This window comes from Balaenoptera acutorostrata, chromosome 6, assembly GCF_949987535.1.
Source record: "Balaenoptera acutorostrata chromosome 6, mBalAcu1.1, whole genome shotgun sequence".
In the NCBI taxonomy this organism is placed as follows: domain Eukaryota; kingdom Metazoa; phylum Chordata; class Mammalia; order Artiodactyla; family Balaenopteridae; genus Balaenoptera; species Balaenoptera acutorostrata.
This window is the reverse complement of record NC_080069.1, coordinates 104,360,613-104,373,844: the sequence shown is the minus strand read 5'-3', so window position 1 is coordinate 104,373,844 and position 13,232 is coordinate 104,360,613. Positions and strand designations below refer to the sequence as shown.

The 13,232-nt window shown below is 49.1% G+C and overlaps 1 protein-coding gene across 3 annotated transcripts in view; it reads right to left on the bottom strand.

Annotated features, from left to right (window-relative positions):
* Positions 1–12,863, bottom strand: part of SNX30 (sorting nexin family member 30) — a 117,941-nt gene extending 105,078 nt beyond the window's left edge. The window contains exon 1 of one of the 3 annotated variants that reach the window (XM_057548873.1): positions 12,392–12,863. In XM_057548873.1, coding sequence (XP_057404856.1) covers positions 12,392–12,547 — 156 coding nt within the window. In that variant the 5' untranslated portion in view covers positions 12,548–12,863. The remainder of the gene's footprint in view (positions 1–12,391) is intronic. The other 2 variants (XM_057548871.1, XM_057548874.1) reach the window with 2 other exon arrangements.
* Positions 12,864–13,232: the final 369 nt, after the last annotated feature.

Below are 13,232 nucleotides of genomic sequence, written 5' to 3'. Positions count from 1 at the left end.
GGTAAAGAACAGTCTTTTCAGCAAGTAATACTGGGAAAATTGGATATCCACATGCAAAAGAATGAAATTGGACCCTCATCTTACACCATATACAAAAATTAACTCAAAATGGATTAAAGACCTAAGCCTAAGACCCAAAACTATAAAACTTCTAGAAGAAAACATAGGGGGAAAAGCTTCATGACACTGGACTTGGCAGTGATTTCTTGGATATGACACTAAAAACACAGGCAACGAAAGCAAAAATAGACAAATGGGACTACATCAAACTTAAAAACTTTTGTGCAAAGGACACAATCAAGAGAGTTAAAAGGTAAACTATGGAATGGGACAAAACATTTGCAAATCATATATCTGATAAGGGGTTAATATCCAGAATATAAAAAGAACTCCTACAACTCAACAATAAAAAAATCAAATAATCTGATTTTAAAATGAGCAAAGGACTTGAATAGACATTTCTCCAAAGACGATATACAAATAGCCAACAAGCATATGAAAAGATGCTCAGCATCCCTAATCATCAGAGAAACGCAAATCAAAACCACAATGAGATATAACCTCATACCCATTAGGATGGCCACTATCAAAAGAATAGAAAATAACAAGCGTTGGTGAAGAGGCAGAGAAATTGGAATCCTTGTGTGCTGTTGGTGCGACTGTAAAATGGTGCAGTCACTGAAGAAAACAGTATGGAAGTTCCTCAAAAATTTAAAAATAGAATTACCATATGGTCCAGTTTTTATATATAAACATTTGGGTATATATGTCCAAAAAAATTGAAAACAGGATCTCGGAGAGATATTTGCACATCCATGTCCACTGCAGCATTAGTCACAATAGCCAAGAGGTAGAAGCAACCTAAATGTCCATCAATTGATAACTGATTTTAAAAAAAAGTGGTATATACATACAATGGAATATTTTTCAGTTTTAAAAAAGAATATTCTGGGACTTCCCTGGTGGTGCAGTGGTTGAGAATCCGCCTGCCAATGCAGGGGACACGGGTTCGATCCCAGTCCAGGAAGATCCCAAGTGCCGCAGACCAACTAAGCCCGTGCTCCACAACTACTGAGCCTGCGCTTGAGAGCCCACGAGCCACAACTATCGAAGCCTGCATGCCTAGAGCCTGTGCTCTGCAACAAGAGAAGCCACCGCAATGAGAAGCCTGCGCACCGCAACGAAGAGTGGCCCCCGCTCGCCACAACTAGAGAAAGCCCGCACGCAGCAATGAAAACCCAACACAGCCAAAAATAAATTAATTTTTTTAAAAAAGTTAGGATAAGTGCAAGGAGCCAGACACAAAAGGTCACATATTCTATGATTCCATTTTTATGAAATATCCAGAATAGACAAATTCATAGACAGCAAAAGCAGATTAGTGATTGCCAGGGGCTGGGAGTGGGGAAAACAGAGCGTCTCCTAATGAGTATGAAGTGTCTTTTTGGGTTGACAAAAACCCTCTGGAATTAGATAATGGTGGCAGTTGTACAATCTTGTGATTATACTAAAAATCACTACATCGTATGCTTTTAAAAGGTGGATTTTATGGTATGTGCGTATGGTATTGCTTAAAGTAGTGTGAGTAAGATTCCTATTGTTTGCAAACAAGACTCCTGACCAGTACACGCCTGAATCCAGGAGGTCCAAGCCCCTGTGAAACTGCCTCCCCTCACCCTCCACACCTGCAAACTGACACTGCCACGCTTTGGCACAGGCTGGGTCTTCTGCTCTAGTTACTCCTCCTGCCTCTGTCCATTTGGGAAATATCTACTTCTTCACTCTCCAGCTCAAATATCATCTCCTTTGGAAAAGCCACCACCCTCCTGAGCACGGTCACTCCTTGCCCCACTCCCTACATGTTATCTCCGTAATAACCGTGCAGATGTCATGGGTGTCCACCTATCCCCTCTCACTGGCCAGTTCAGTGCCCACTGGCCTGACTTCCAACCGCCAGCGCCCGAACTTCTTGGCCCGACTGCTCCCCCGGCTGCTCAACCTGCTTCGCCCACCCATGGGGCAGGCTAGAAAGTGCTTGGGAATTAATGCCCAAACACCCCATCCGTGGGGCGCTCAACCAATGACTGACAAGAGCTGCTGTTTGAAGACCTCAGGTCCCTCACTGGGGTGGGGATGACCGAGGTACGTGTTCTGTACAGGCTCCCAGAGGTCCCAGTTATTGCTTCTAAGGCAATAACAACACCTAGCATTTTCATAGTACTTACTGTGTGCCAGACACTATTCTAAACACTCATTTAAGGGACTTCCCTGGTGGTCCAGGGGCTAAGACTCCGTGCTCCCAATGCAGGGGGCCCAGGTCCGATCCCTGGTCAGGGAACTAGATCCCACATGCCACAACTGAAAGATCCCACACATGGCAACGAAGATCCCATGTGCCGCAACTAAGACCCGGCGCAGCCAAATAAATAAATAAACATTAAAAAAAAAAAAACACAAAAGGCCTTCCCTGGTGGCGCAGTGGTTACAAATCCGCCTGCCAACGCAGGGGACATGGGTTCAAGTCCTGGTCCAGGAAGATCCCACATGCCGTGGAGCAACTAAGCCCGTGCGCCACAACTACTGAGCCTGCGCTCTAGAGCCCGCGAGCCACAACTACTGAGCCCGCGTGCCACAACTACTGAAGCCCGCGCACCCTAGAGCCCGTGCTCCACAATAAGAGAAGCCACCGCAATGAGAAGCCTGCGCACCGCAACAAAGAGTAGCCCCCGCTCACCGCAACTAGAGAAAGCCCGCGCGCAGCAATGAAGACCCAACACAGCCAAAAATAAAATAAAATAAAATTAAAAGGGGCTTCCCTGGTGGCGCAGTGGTTGAGAATCTGCCTGCTAATGCAGGGGACACGGGTTCGAGCCCTGGTCTGGGAAGATCCCACATGCCACGGAGCAGCTGGGCCCGTGAGCCACAACTACTGAGCCTGCGCGTCTGGAGCCTGTGCCCCGCAACGGGAGGGGCCGCGATAGTGAAAGGCCCGCGCACCGCGATGAAGAGCGGTCCCCGCACCGCGATGAAGAGTGGCCCCCACTTGCCGCAACTAGAGAAAGCCCTCGCACGAACCGAAGACCCAACACAGCCAAAAATAAATAAATAAATAAATAAAGTAGCTATACAATTAAAAAAAAAAAAAAAATTTAAAAAAAAAAAAAATTAAAAAATTAAAAAAAAAAAACCCACAAAAAACCCCCACTCATTTAATCTTCAGAACACCACTGCAAAATAATCCAAAATTTAACTAGGGAGACACTGAGGCATTACCAGGTTAAGAAACTTGCCCAAGGCCTCAGAACTAGTAAATACATCTAGCATTTTTAATATTCTATTGCAACCATCTGGATATATGTCTCTCTTCTGCACTGGACGATGACCCTCTCAAGAGAGGGTACTTTTTTTTATCTTTCTCAACGTCCCAAGCATCCAGCACAGAACCAGGCATGCAGCACATACTCAAGAGATTCAAGTTTTGGAAAGTGCCTGCACTCTGCCACCCAAACATGCCGTGTGCTTTTCCCGCCTCTGTGCCTTTTCTCAAACAGGACCCCTGAAACACCTTTTCTGCGTGTGCCTCTTGCCCTTGTCTCCTCCTACCCCCAACACACACACACACACACACACACACACACACACACACAACAATAATTCCTGATCCCTGCTCTGTGGCAGCCAAAATGAGGAATTCTGCAGGGCAAGGCAAACAGGAGAGAGCATATGACCCCCTCTAGAATTTAGTAAACAAACCCAATTGCTCACACATGAACTACTGCACCTTTGCCAAGCTGTTATTTATGTACTTATTTTGAGAGACTCTCATCTGCCTTCTTCCCCGTAACCTCCACTAACCCCCAACTCTCCCCTGTCCTAAAGACCTTCCCTCAACCCTGCTTTTTCCCCAAGCTACCACCCTTCTTACTACAAACTGCTACGACCTCCCGCCTTCCATTTGATTGCTAATATTCACTTTGTTTAAATTCTGACCTCAACCTCTACATCTTCCACTCCCATCTCTCTTTGGATCTGCTGGGGTTACACATTTATATAACACAGAAGAGCTGCCCAGAGGCAGCACGTGTGCTAAGCCTTGAAGTCTGAGTGGGCTTTCAACGGCAGGGTTCAGACAAACTCTGACCCAGCTCCTGACTTCACACTGATGACTGATGCATTCTAGTCATCTTTACACTTGCTCACACTTGCTTCCCAATCTGTGTTCCCCCTCTCAGTGAGGGCACCAGTCGGCACCAGTCTCCTAGACTAGAAAACCAGTCATCCCCACGGTACCAAAACTAGTCATCTTTACATGTTCTATTCTTTGTTCTTCCAGGCAACAACTCCAACCTAAATCAAACTGACACATTTCTAACTTACCTCTTTCACTGCCAGTCTCTCCCCGTCCCAAGCACTGATCACACGTTCCCCTGCTCAAAAACCCTGTACGGCTGGCTCCTGCCTAAGAATAAAAGCTAACCTCCAGATCAGAGCATTCCGGGCAGTCACAGCCTCCTCCTGCTGTGTCTTCCCACCTCCTCTCTCACTAATCCCCACCTCTAGACTCTCCCAGCCCACTCCCAACACATGACCCGACCCAGTGCAACCCCAGCAGGCACAAGTCTTTTCCGTCTCAGGAGCTCTGCTCAAGCTGCTCCCCTGGCCCATGACGCCTTCCCCACCCGGCACCTGAAAGCCTCCTCAAACTTCAGGGACCTGGTGAAAACACACCTCTGCCACCAAAGCTGATCTGCAGATAATACACTCTGAGAGTGGGGCTGACCAATAGGAATTAAGCACCCTCCTCTTAACGATCCCGAAGTGAAACTTAATTTTCACTTAACATTTTAAGGTCGACGTATTGATCTTTTTTTTTTTAAGTTTCAAGTGACATATCAAATCAAATTGAATAGTATAAACAAAAGGGCATTCATGACCTCCTGTAACCAGGATGCCTGCGGAGCAGTGCCAGCTTCAGGCACAGCTGGCACAGGTGGATCTGGGATTCAAGTGATCTTCAGGGCCTGTCCCCCTCTTTTTCTCCAGCTCCACATTCCTCTCTGGTTTCATTCTTAAGCAGGCACTCTCCACATCACAAGAAACAAAGGCTCACAATCTAACAAAAAGAGAGATTCTTTCCCCCAGCAGCCATCTGAGCAAATCTCTGTTTGGCTATTTGACTCTGCTAGGGTCACATGCCCACCAAGGAAGGTATTTGGGCCAATGGATGATACAGATGAAAGACCAAAAGCAGGAGGAGGAGAGAAGCCACGGTGTTTCTCCCCTACCCCAACCCCTCCTCTCTGGTTCAGATAGCATCCCTGGCTTTAGCTGCTTCCTCTCCAGGACTCCCTCCCCCTGTGGTCCCTGCTCTTGTTGAGCAGCCCTGCCATGGTCTAGTTCCCACAGAAGCTCCTGGATTCTTCTAATCTCACCTCCTCCCATTGACCACCCCCCAGCCCTGAGGGTGACTGCAGTTTCCTGCTATCGCTACTCTCTGGGTTACCTCCCTGTCCTCTGCTTGACTTCACATGTTTCCCAGCACCTATGTAGCTAATTCCCTGTATTAAGTCTCTCAGTTTGAAAAACCTACAGTGGTTTTTATTTCCTGACCAGACCACAACCGATACTGAAATTGACAAAGAATAGGCAAAAATGTACAAAGAAAATGTGGCGAGGTCAGTATCAGGGAATAACCACCACCACCGCCGCCTCACAGTTATTAAAGGCTCACTATGCATCAGGCACTACTCTAAGTATGAACACAATGGATCTTCATATCAACCCTGTGATTCAGGTACTTCTGTTACACCATTTTCACAGAGGAGGAAACCGAGGCTCAGAGAGGTTAAATAATTTACTGTCACAAAGATTGTAAGTAGTGGAGCTGGGATTCAAATCTAGACAACCTGGCTCCAGAGTGCACACTCTAAAACACAAATCCCAGTGAGGAGAGTTTCAAGCAGCGGGTTACTCAACAGGATCAAGTGCTACCTACCAAGAGGTCAGGGAAGACAAGGATGTGAAGCGTCTACTGGATTTAGCAATAAGGAAGTCACGAGGGACCTTGAGTAGTAAAGCCAGAAACCAGACAGCAGTAGGCTGAGAAGTAAGCCAGAGGTTAGGAAGTAGAGACAAGAGGAGCAAACCTTTCTTTCAAAAGGTGAAGAAGAGTCAGAAAATAGGGCATGAGATGGAGGAGAAGGAAGCATCACAACAGTTTTCTTTACTTGGTTTGTTTTAGAAATGAGAGCAACTTGAGCATGTTGAAACATTAATGGGAATGCAGAAACAGACCCACAGACATAGAAAACAAACTTATGGTTACCAAAGGGGAAAGGGGCAGGGGGAGGGATAAATTAGGTTGGGATCGAAATACACACTAGTATATATATAAAGTGGATAACCAACAAGGACCTACTGTATAGCACAAGTGACTATACTCAGTATTTTGTACTAGCTTACAAGGGAAAAGAATCTGAAATATTTATATATATCATATAGATATATCAGGTGTACAGCAAAGTGATTCAGTTTTATACTGATATATATATATATATATATAACTGAATCACTTTGCTGTCCACCTGAAACTAACACATTGTTAATCAACTACACTTCAATTTAAAAATTAAAAAAAAAAATTTTTGATGGGAATGAGCCAGTTGATAGAGAGTCTGAAGACACAGGAGTGACAGCAGGGTCTCTAAGAGGCCAGAGGGGGTGGGCCATATACTCCAGGATCAGCCTTAGCAACCGAGGGCAAAGAAAGGGCGGCCACAGATTCTGAACATTTTGAGTTTGGTGAAAGGAAGTTCTTTTACAGTGGCTGCTATCTTCTCTAAGGTAGAAAGTGAGGCCATCAGCAGAACAGGAGGGTGGAGTAGGGGGGTGGAAGGTGTGAGGAGCAGGGAAAAGCTTCAGATCAGCCACAGTACAGAATGGGAGCCTCTGAGGAAAGAAAGGATGGCCCATGGGACCTCCCTGGCAGTCCAGTGGTTAAGACTCTGCACTTCTAATGCAGGGGGCACGGGCAACTGGTCGGGGAACTAGGATCCCACATAAAAAAAAAAAAAGGAAGAAAGAATGGCTCAGCACCACCGAGGCCCCGACTGTGCTTGGAAGCTGTGAGGTTACACTGGCAGCAACTCTCAAGGTACCTCCGCACCTGAGGTGCAGGCAAAAGACAGGAACAAATGGAATGACCCAAGTTGGATGTAAAAGAAGGAGAGCAAGGGAACTGTGTAAAGGACAGTGGCAGGAGCAACTGACAAGTTAAGCTGTGGAATCTAAAGGAGGCAGGTGAATACAAGGGGTCAGGGTACAGGTGTAGGCAGTTCTCACTGACTGGGAGGAGGGCACGGCAAGATAAGAGCTATGTAATGGCTTTATTTCAGGGCAGGAACCGTTGTAGGTATTATAATGCAGGGATGTGGCCGGGGGAGAGGGCAACTGAACTGGAAAAAAGGGGAAGGTGACTAGATAAAAGGTCAAGAAACTGATAGTTTTAGAGATCTGGACAGAGTCCCCTGAAGTAAAGGCATGATTTGAGAAGACAGTTAGTTGGGGGGTTTCAAGATTTTAATGAACAAGAGAAACAAGGAAGTTACAAAGTGACAGCAAAGAAGGCAGTGGAAGGTCTGTAATGGACATCTGTGAAACAACAGATGCTCGTCCAACATTCATTCGTTCCTCCTCCTTCTAGGAGGAGCAGCCTGACTTTGCTTTGGAAACCACCTCCTTCCTCCCCAGGCACAGAGAGGGCTTCCAAAATACTAGCAAGAGCCTATGCCTTAACTTTATGTCTGTGTTCATTTTATTATTCTTTAAACTGTATAGGTACATTTTATTAATACAGATGCATTTCTATACTTCACGTATTTATATTTCACAGTTAAAATGTACACACAAAAACTTCCCTTCTCCACCCTCCAAAGATAAGGACCTGGTCCAGGCCTTGGGCAGTCAGAGTTACAAAGACTGGCTTCAGCACCTGACCCAATTTAGGGCCAGGAGACACTAGCCCAGAGCTTTTGCTGGAATTATCAAGAAAGAGGTGCTCTCTTTCTGCTGGAGTTGCAAAGCTATATCCCTTCACTGGCTTGAGAATAGAGCTAACACAGAAAGGAGAAAGCAGAGCCAAGAGATGAAAAGTGACAGACTCCCAACATCATTTGAATACCTAGTTCCAGCCATTCCGGAAACCAAAATACCTGGGGCTTTTCAAATGAGCCAATAGATTTTTTCTTTTCTTCAGCCAGGTTGCATTTGGTTTATGTCCTTTTGACGGAAAAGAAACCTAATTCAGTGCAATAGTCTAATAACGGATTCTCAACTCAACAGCCTGTGTGATCCTTTCAACACATAAATCAAATCACACCCTCCTTCTGCTCAAGTCCCTGCAATGGCACTCAAAATAAAGGCCAAAGTTCCCAGAGTGGCCTACTGGGCCCTAGACCATCTGGCCCCCTCCCTCTCTGCCCTTGGCCAAGGACTCCCCATTGCTCACTCTGCCCCAACCACACTGGCTTCTAGGGCAGTCCCCGTCACACCGCGCAGGAGCTGCCAGGCCTCTGTTTTGGCCATTTCTTCCACCGGGACACTCCTCCAGACATCCACTCGCCAACTGCCTCGCCTCCTTCAAGTCTTTGCTCAAATCTCAAGTTCTCAGTAGGGTCTAAATGAAGCCGCCTCCCTTCAGCCAGTGATCCTGAACACTCTCTCCCCCCCCACTTTTTCTTCCTTTCACAGCATTTATTACATAAAATAGTACGTACTCACTAAAATATACCCAGTGAGGGCAGGGGTTTTCAACTGGTGGATTTGAGTTCCTAAAACAGTGCCTGGCTCATAGGAGGCCCTCAAATATTTGCTGAGTGAGCAAATACAATGACATGAGCCTCAAAGGGGCAGCACTTGATTGTTAAAAGGCAGTGGAGAGGACTTCCCTGGTGGTGCAGTGGTTCATAATCCGCCTGCCAGTGCAGGGGACACGGGTTCGAGCCCTGGTCCGGGAAGATCCCACATGCTGCAGAGTAACTAAGCCCATGCACCACAACTACTGAGCCTGCGCTCTAGAGCCCGCGAGCCACAACTACTGAGCTCACGTGCCACAACTACTGAAGCCTGTGCGCCTAGAGCCCATGCTCCGCAACAAGAGAAGCCACCGCAATGAGAAGCACGCGCACCACAATGAAGAGCAGCCCCCGCTCGCCGCAAATAGAGAAAGCCCGCACGCAGCAACAAAGACCCAACATGGCCAAAAAAAAAAAAGGCAGTAGAGAGAAAGGACACTACGGACCCGCATCTCCTGAACCTGAAATAAGTGGCGTGTAAGAGGAAAAGACACCTCCATTTTGAAGACTTCAGGGGAAGCAGTGACTTAAGGGGGTTAGGAAGTAGGTGAAAGAGTTCAGTGAAGAGACTGAGGATGTGGGTAGAGGTGTTAACCACAGGTGGGGCTGGAGAGGGCTTGGTGTTAAGTTTTGGGAGGTACACAGGAGTTAGAGGCTGAGTCAGGGGAGAAGCAAGCCCAAAGTGGTTTGCAGGTGAAAGTAAAAAAGACAAAAAGGGCCACGTGGTGTATTTACATTTCAGGTGGAGATGAAAGATACAGGGCTAGAAGGCCTGGGGAGTTTAGCCAGCATCAAAAGAATTCCTAGCAACCCTTGGTAGGTAGAAGAGATTCTTCCCTTCACACCATGGTTTGAATGATTTTCAATTTTGTGGATGAAGAGGCCATCACATTTGGTCTTTTCCTCCTTCCCAGAACCCCCGAGGCCACTGAGAAGTGTCCGCTGCACTGAGACGAAAGGCTTTCCTGTTCACGGCACCTCAGCCATTCCCCTCTGCGTAATGTAATAACCCTGCACTACGAGCAGCCTGTCAAACCCTCATTCTCCAGACCCAGAACTGACTGTGAATCAGGCATCCAGGAGCACAACCCCAAGGTCCATTATAAAAGGCAAGAAGACACAGGCTTCTTTTCAAAGACAGACCATAGCACTCAACGCTCCTACCTCCCCTCCGGTGAACCCCACACTTCCTGGGCAAGAGAAAGCAGAGCAAAGGGAAGGCTTCCTTCCACTGGTCCTGATTCACCTCTGTTGCTTGGTAGCTTCTCTCTGCAGAAATTTCTCCAGAGCTACGAGAACATATGTGTATGCCAAGATTCAAGGAAAATGTTACTCCCAGTCAGAGGAAGAAATTATACTGCTCTCTAAGGAAAAGTGGCTAACTATAAATCAGGCCTTTGGGAGTGATGTCATTTTGATGCTCCTCGCAGCTCTAAGGAGACTTATTAAATATTCAATAATTAATAATAATGCCTTCAAGACCATCTCTCTCACGGAACTGTCCCTGTAAAGGAAGCCAGAAGTAATTAGACTTAGGCTTGACTTCCCATCCACCAACTAGATCTCAAGGATACAGGGCACTTGTCCTCCCAGTAGTTAGTGGTAAAATGCCCACACTTCTGCATCAGGTGTCCTCCAAGAATGGATCATTAAGCAGATATTTAAAAGAGCCACCTGTAGCAGGCAGCTTCCAAGATGCCCCGATGATTCCCGCTTCCTGGTATTCATACCTTCTTCCCAGGTTGTACCAGTGATGGCCAGCGTGACCAATAGAATACGGCAGAGATATGTCACTTCCGAGACTAGATTACATAGGACTGTGGTTTGAGTCTTGGGATCTCTCCATCTCTTGGATCACCTGCTCTGGGGGAAACAAGTTGCCACATCAAGCAGCCCTATGGAGAGGAACTAAGGCCTGCCAAGAGCCAAGAGAGTGAGCTTGGAAGAGGACCTACCCCCAATCCAGTCTTCAGTGACTGCAGCCCTAGTCAAAGTTTGAATGCAAGCTCATGAAAGACGTGAGTCAGAACCACCCAGATTTAAGCTGCGCAGATTTCTGGCCCACAGACACTATTTTCAGATGCTAAATGTTGCAGTAATTGGTTACACAGCGATATATAATTAATTCATTATCCTACACAGACCTGAGAAAAAAATCGTAAGTTTAACCTCAATTCCTATCCTACATGCACATAGGACCAAGTTCTCTGTCCATAAGAAAGCAAATTATTCATTCAACAATTACTTATTGAGTGTCAAATATGGGCAAGGTATTTCCAAGCGATTCCAGCCTTCATATAGTCTATAATCTTCTATAAAATAAAGAGAAATACTTACAAAGACACACACACACACACATCCAGCTGCTCAATCCAGCTGCTCAATCCATCGGTTTCATTAACTTTTTTAAGGTTACTTGCTACTAATGCTTTGCCTCCTCCCCCCCCACCACCTTGCCCCACTCTTTGCTTTCACAAACCCTCTTGGGAAGGTACATCAAGTCCCACTTCCTGGTTAATTTGACTGCTCAGTGCACTCACACTCATTGTTACTGTACCACATGCCCTCCCATCTAAGGGGGAAAGAAATTTGGGTCCCCTGATTCCATTCAGTATTGGGACAAGGAGGCATTCACTTAGTATTTTACTAAGAGGAGACAATCCTGATCACAGGTGTGGAGAACAATTCTAATTTCTGCAATTAGTGACTAAGGGGCAACAGCAGCGCTGATACAATCACAGCTCACGTCCTGATAACAGCTGAAGTGGCAAGGGGGGGAAGGGAGATGCCGCCCCTAACCCCTCACTGTCTCTCAAAGCAGCAGGAGGGTCATACGCTGCTCTAAGAAAATCAGGAGCCTCCCTCTACGCAAAAACGGTCAAAGGGAGACCTTTCTCCCCTTCAGCCACAAAACCAGCCTCTGCCAAACCTAAACAGCGTGGGAGACAGTCAAAGGTAAATGGAGCCCCAGACAGAAAACCCCCGGGGCACTCTCCTCCCGCTGCCGGCTGGGGTCAGAGTCAGGTGACTCCTCAGGGCACAAAGCAAACCTAAACAAAGATCACTGACCCCATGACAGACGGGGGTAAGAAGCCTCTGGCAGTAGGACCACGGAAAACCATTAACTCTTGCTTCTTTACAGTCGCAGCAAACTGGAGGAGCTACAAGTGACTCGGCAGCTCAGCCTTCAGAGATCCATCTGGAGGAACGGGGACCCCATCCCAGGACACAGGCTCTGAGCACTGCACACACGCCTCCAGCCACAACGGGCAGGCGGGACCCCTCCCCACCAGCTGTCACTGGCCTCGCGACCAGTCACAGCCGGGCAAGCCCGTTCCCTCTGGCCGCTCCCCCAGAGGCTGCGACCCCGCGGGGACGGCAAGGAGATGCTTCTTCCCAAGGCTCTGGGGCGAGAGCACGCCTGTCCCCCGGAAAGGGGCGCCAGGGTGGGCGCGGCCCGGTGCCCAGCGGGGCTCCAGATCCCTCATCCCCCTCGGGAGAGAAACGAGCCTCCCAGTCCCCAGCCCCGCGTGCCCCACCTTGTCGCCGAAGCTGCGGGCCGTCAGCAGGTCCGGGCTGGGCGTGCTGTCGCCGCCCACGGCCTCCTCGCTGCTGGAGCCGGCCAGCGGGTGCGGCATGTCGCGCAGGGAGTGGGGCCCAGTGGACGGCAGGGCCTTGGGGGGCCCGCCCGACATGGCGCGCACGGCTCGGGACGCGCCGCCGCCGCTTCCTCCTGCAGCCCGCCGCCGCGGGCTCCCCCAGAGCCCGGGCCGAGGCCCCGCTCGGCCGCGGCTCGGTCGGAGGCCCAGCACCAGCCGGGCTGGGAGCCACCGCCACCGCCACCCGCCGGTTCGCGTCTGCCCGCGCCGGGCTGCGCTGGGCTGGGCCGGACTGCTCCGCTCCTCTCCGCTGCGCGCCGGAGCCCACGGCGGACCCGCTCGCACCTTAACCAGGGCGCCCAGCCCGCCCCGCCACGCCGCCCAGCCCGCTCGCCGCCCCGCCCCCGCGGCGCCCGGCAGCCCCCGGAGGGGGAGGGGGCGGGGGCGGGGAGAGCGGGGGAGGGGGAGGGGGGATGCGGGCAGCTCCGCCCTCTCCCGCCGTCCCGCAGGAAGTGCGCCCTGGGCCCTCCGCCGCTGTCCACCGAGAGTCCAAGCTCGCCTCCTGGCCCGTTGGGGGCTGCGCGCAGACCCCGGAGCTAATGTTTAACGGAAATCAGAGGTGGAAAAAGACGTTGGAGGATCCTGTTCCATTCCACCCGCGTTTACTGCTGCGCCCAGGGGCAGCCACGCTTGGGGTTGGGGGCTTTAGGACACGCACGTGAGTCGGGATCTTCTGGCCTCTGAAATAACCCAGGATAGGAGGAATTATGACACATTTTAT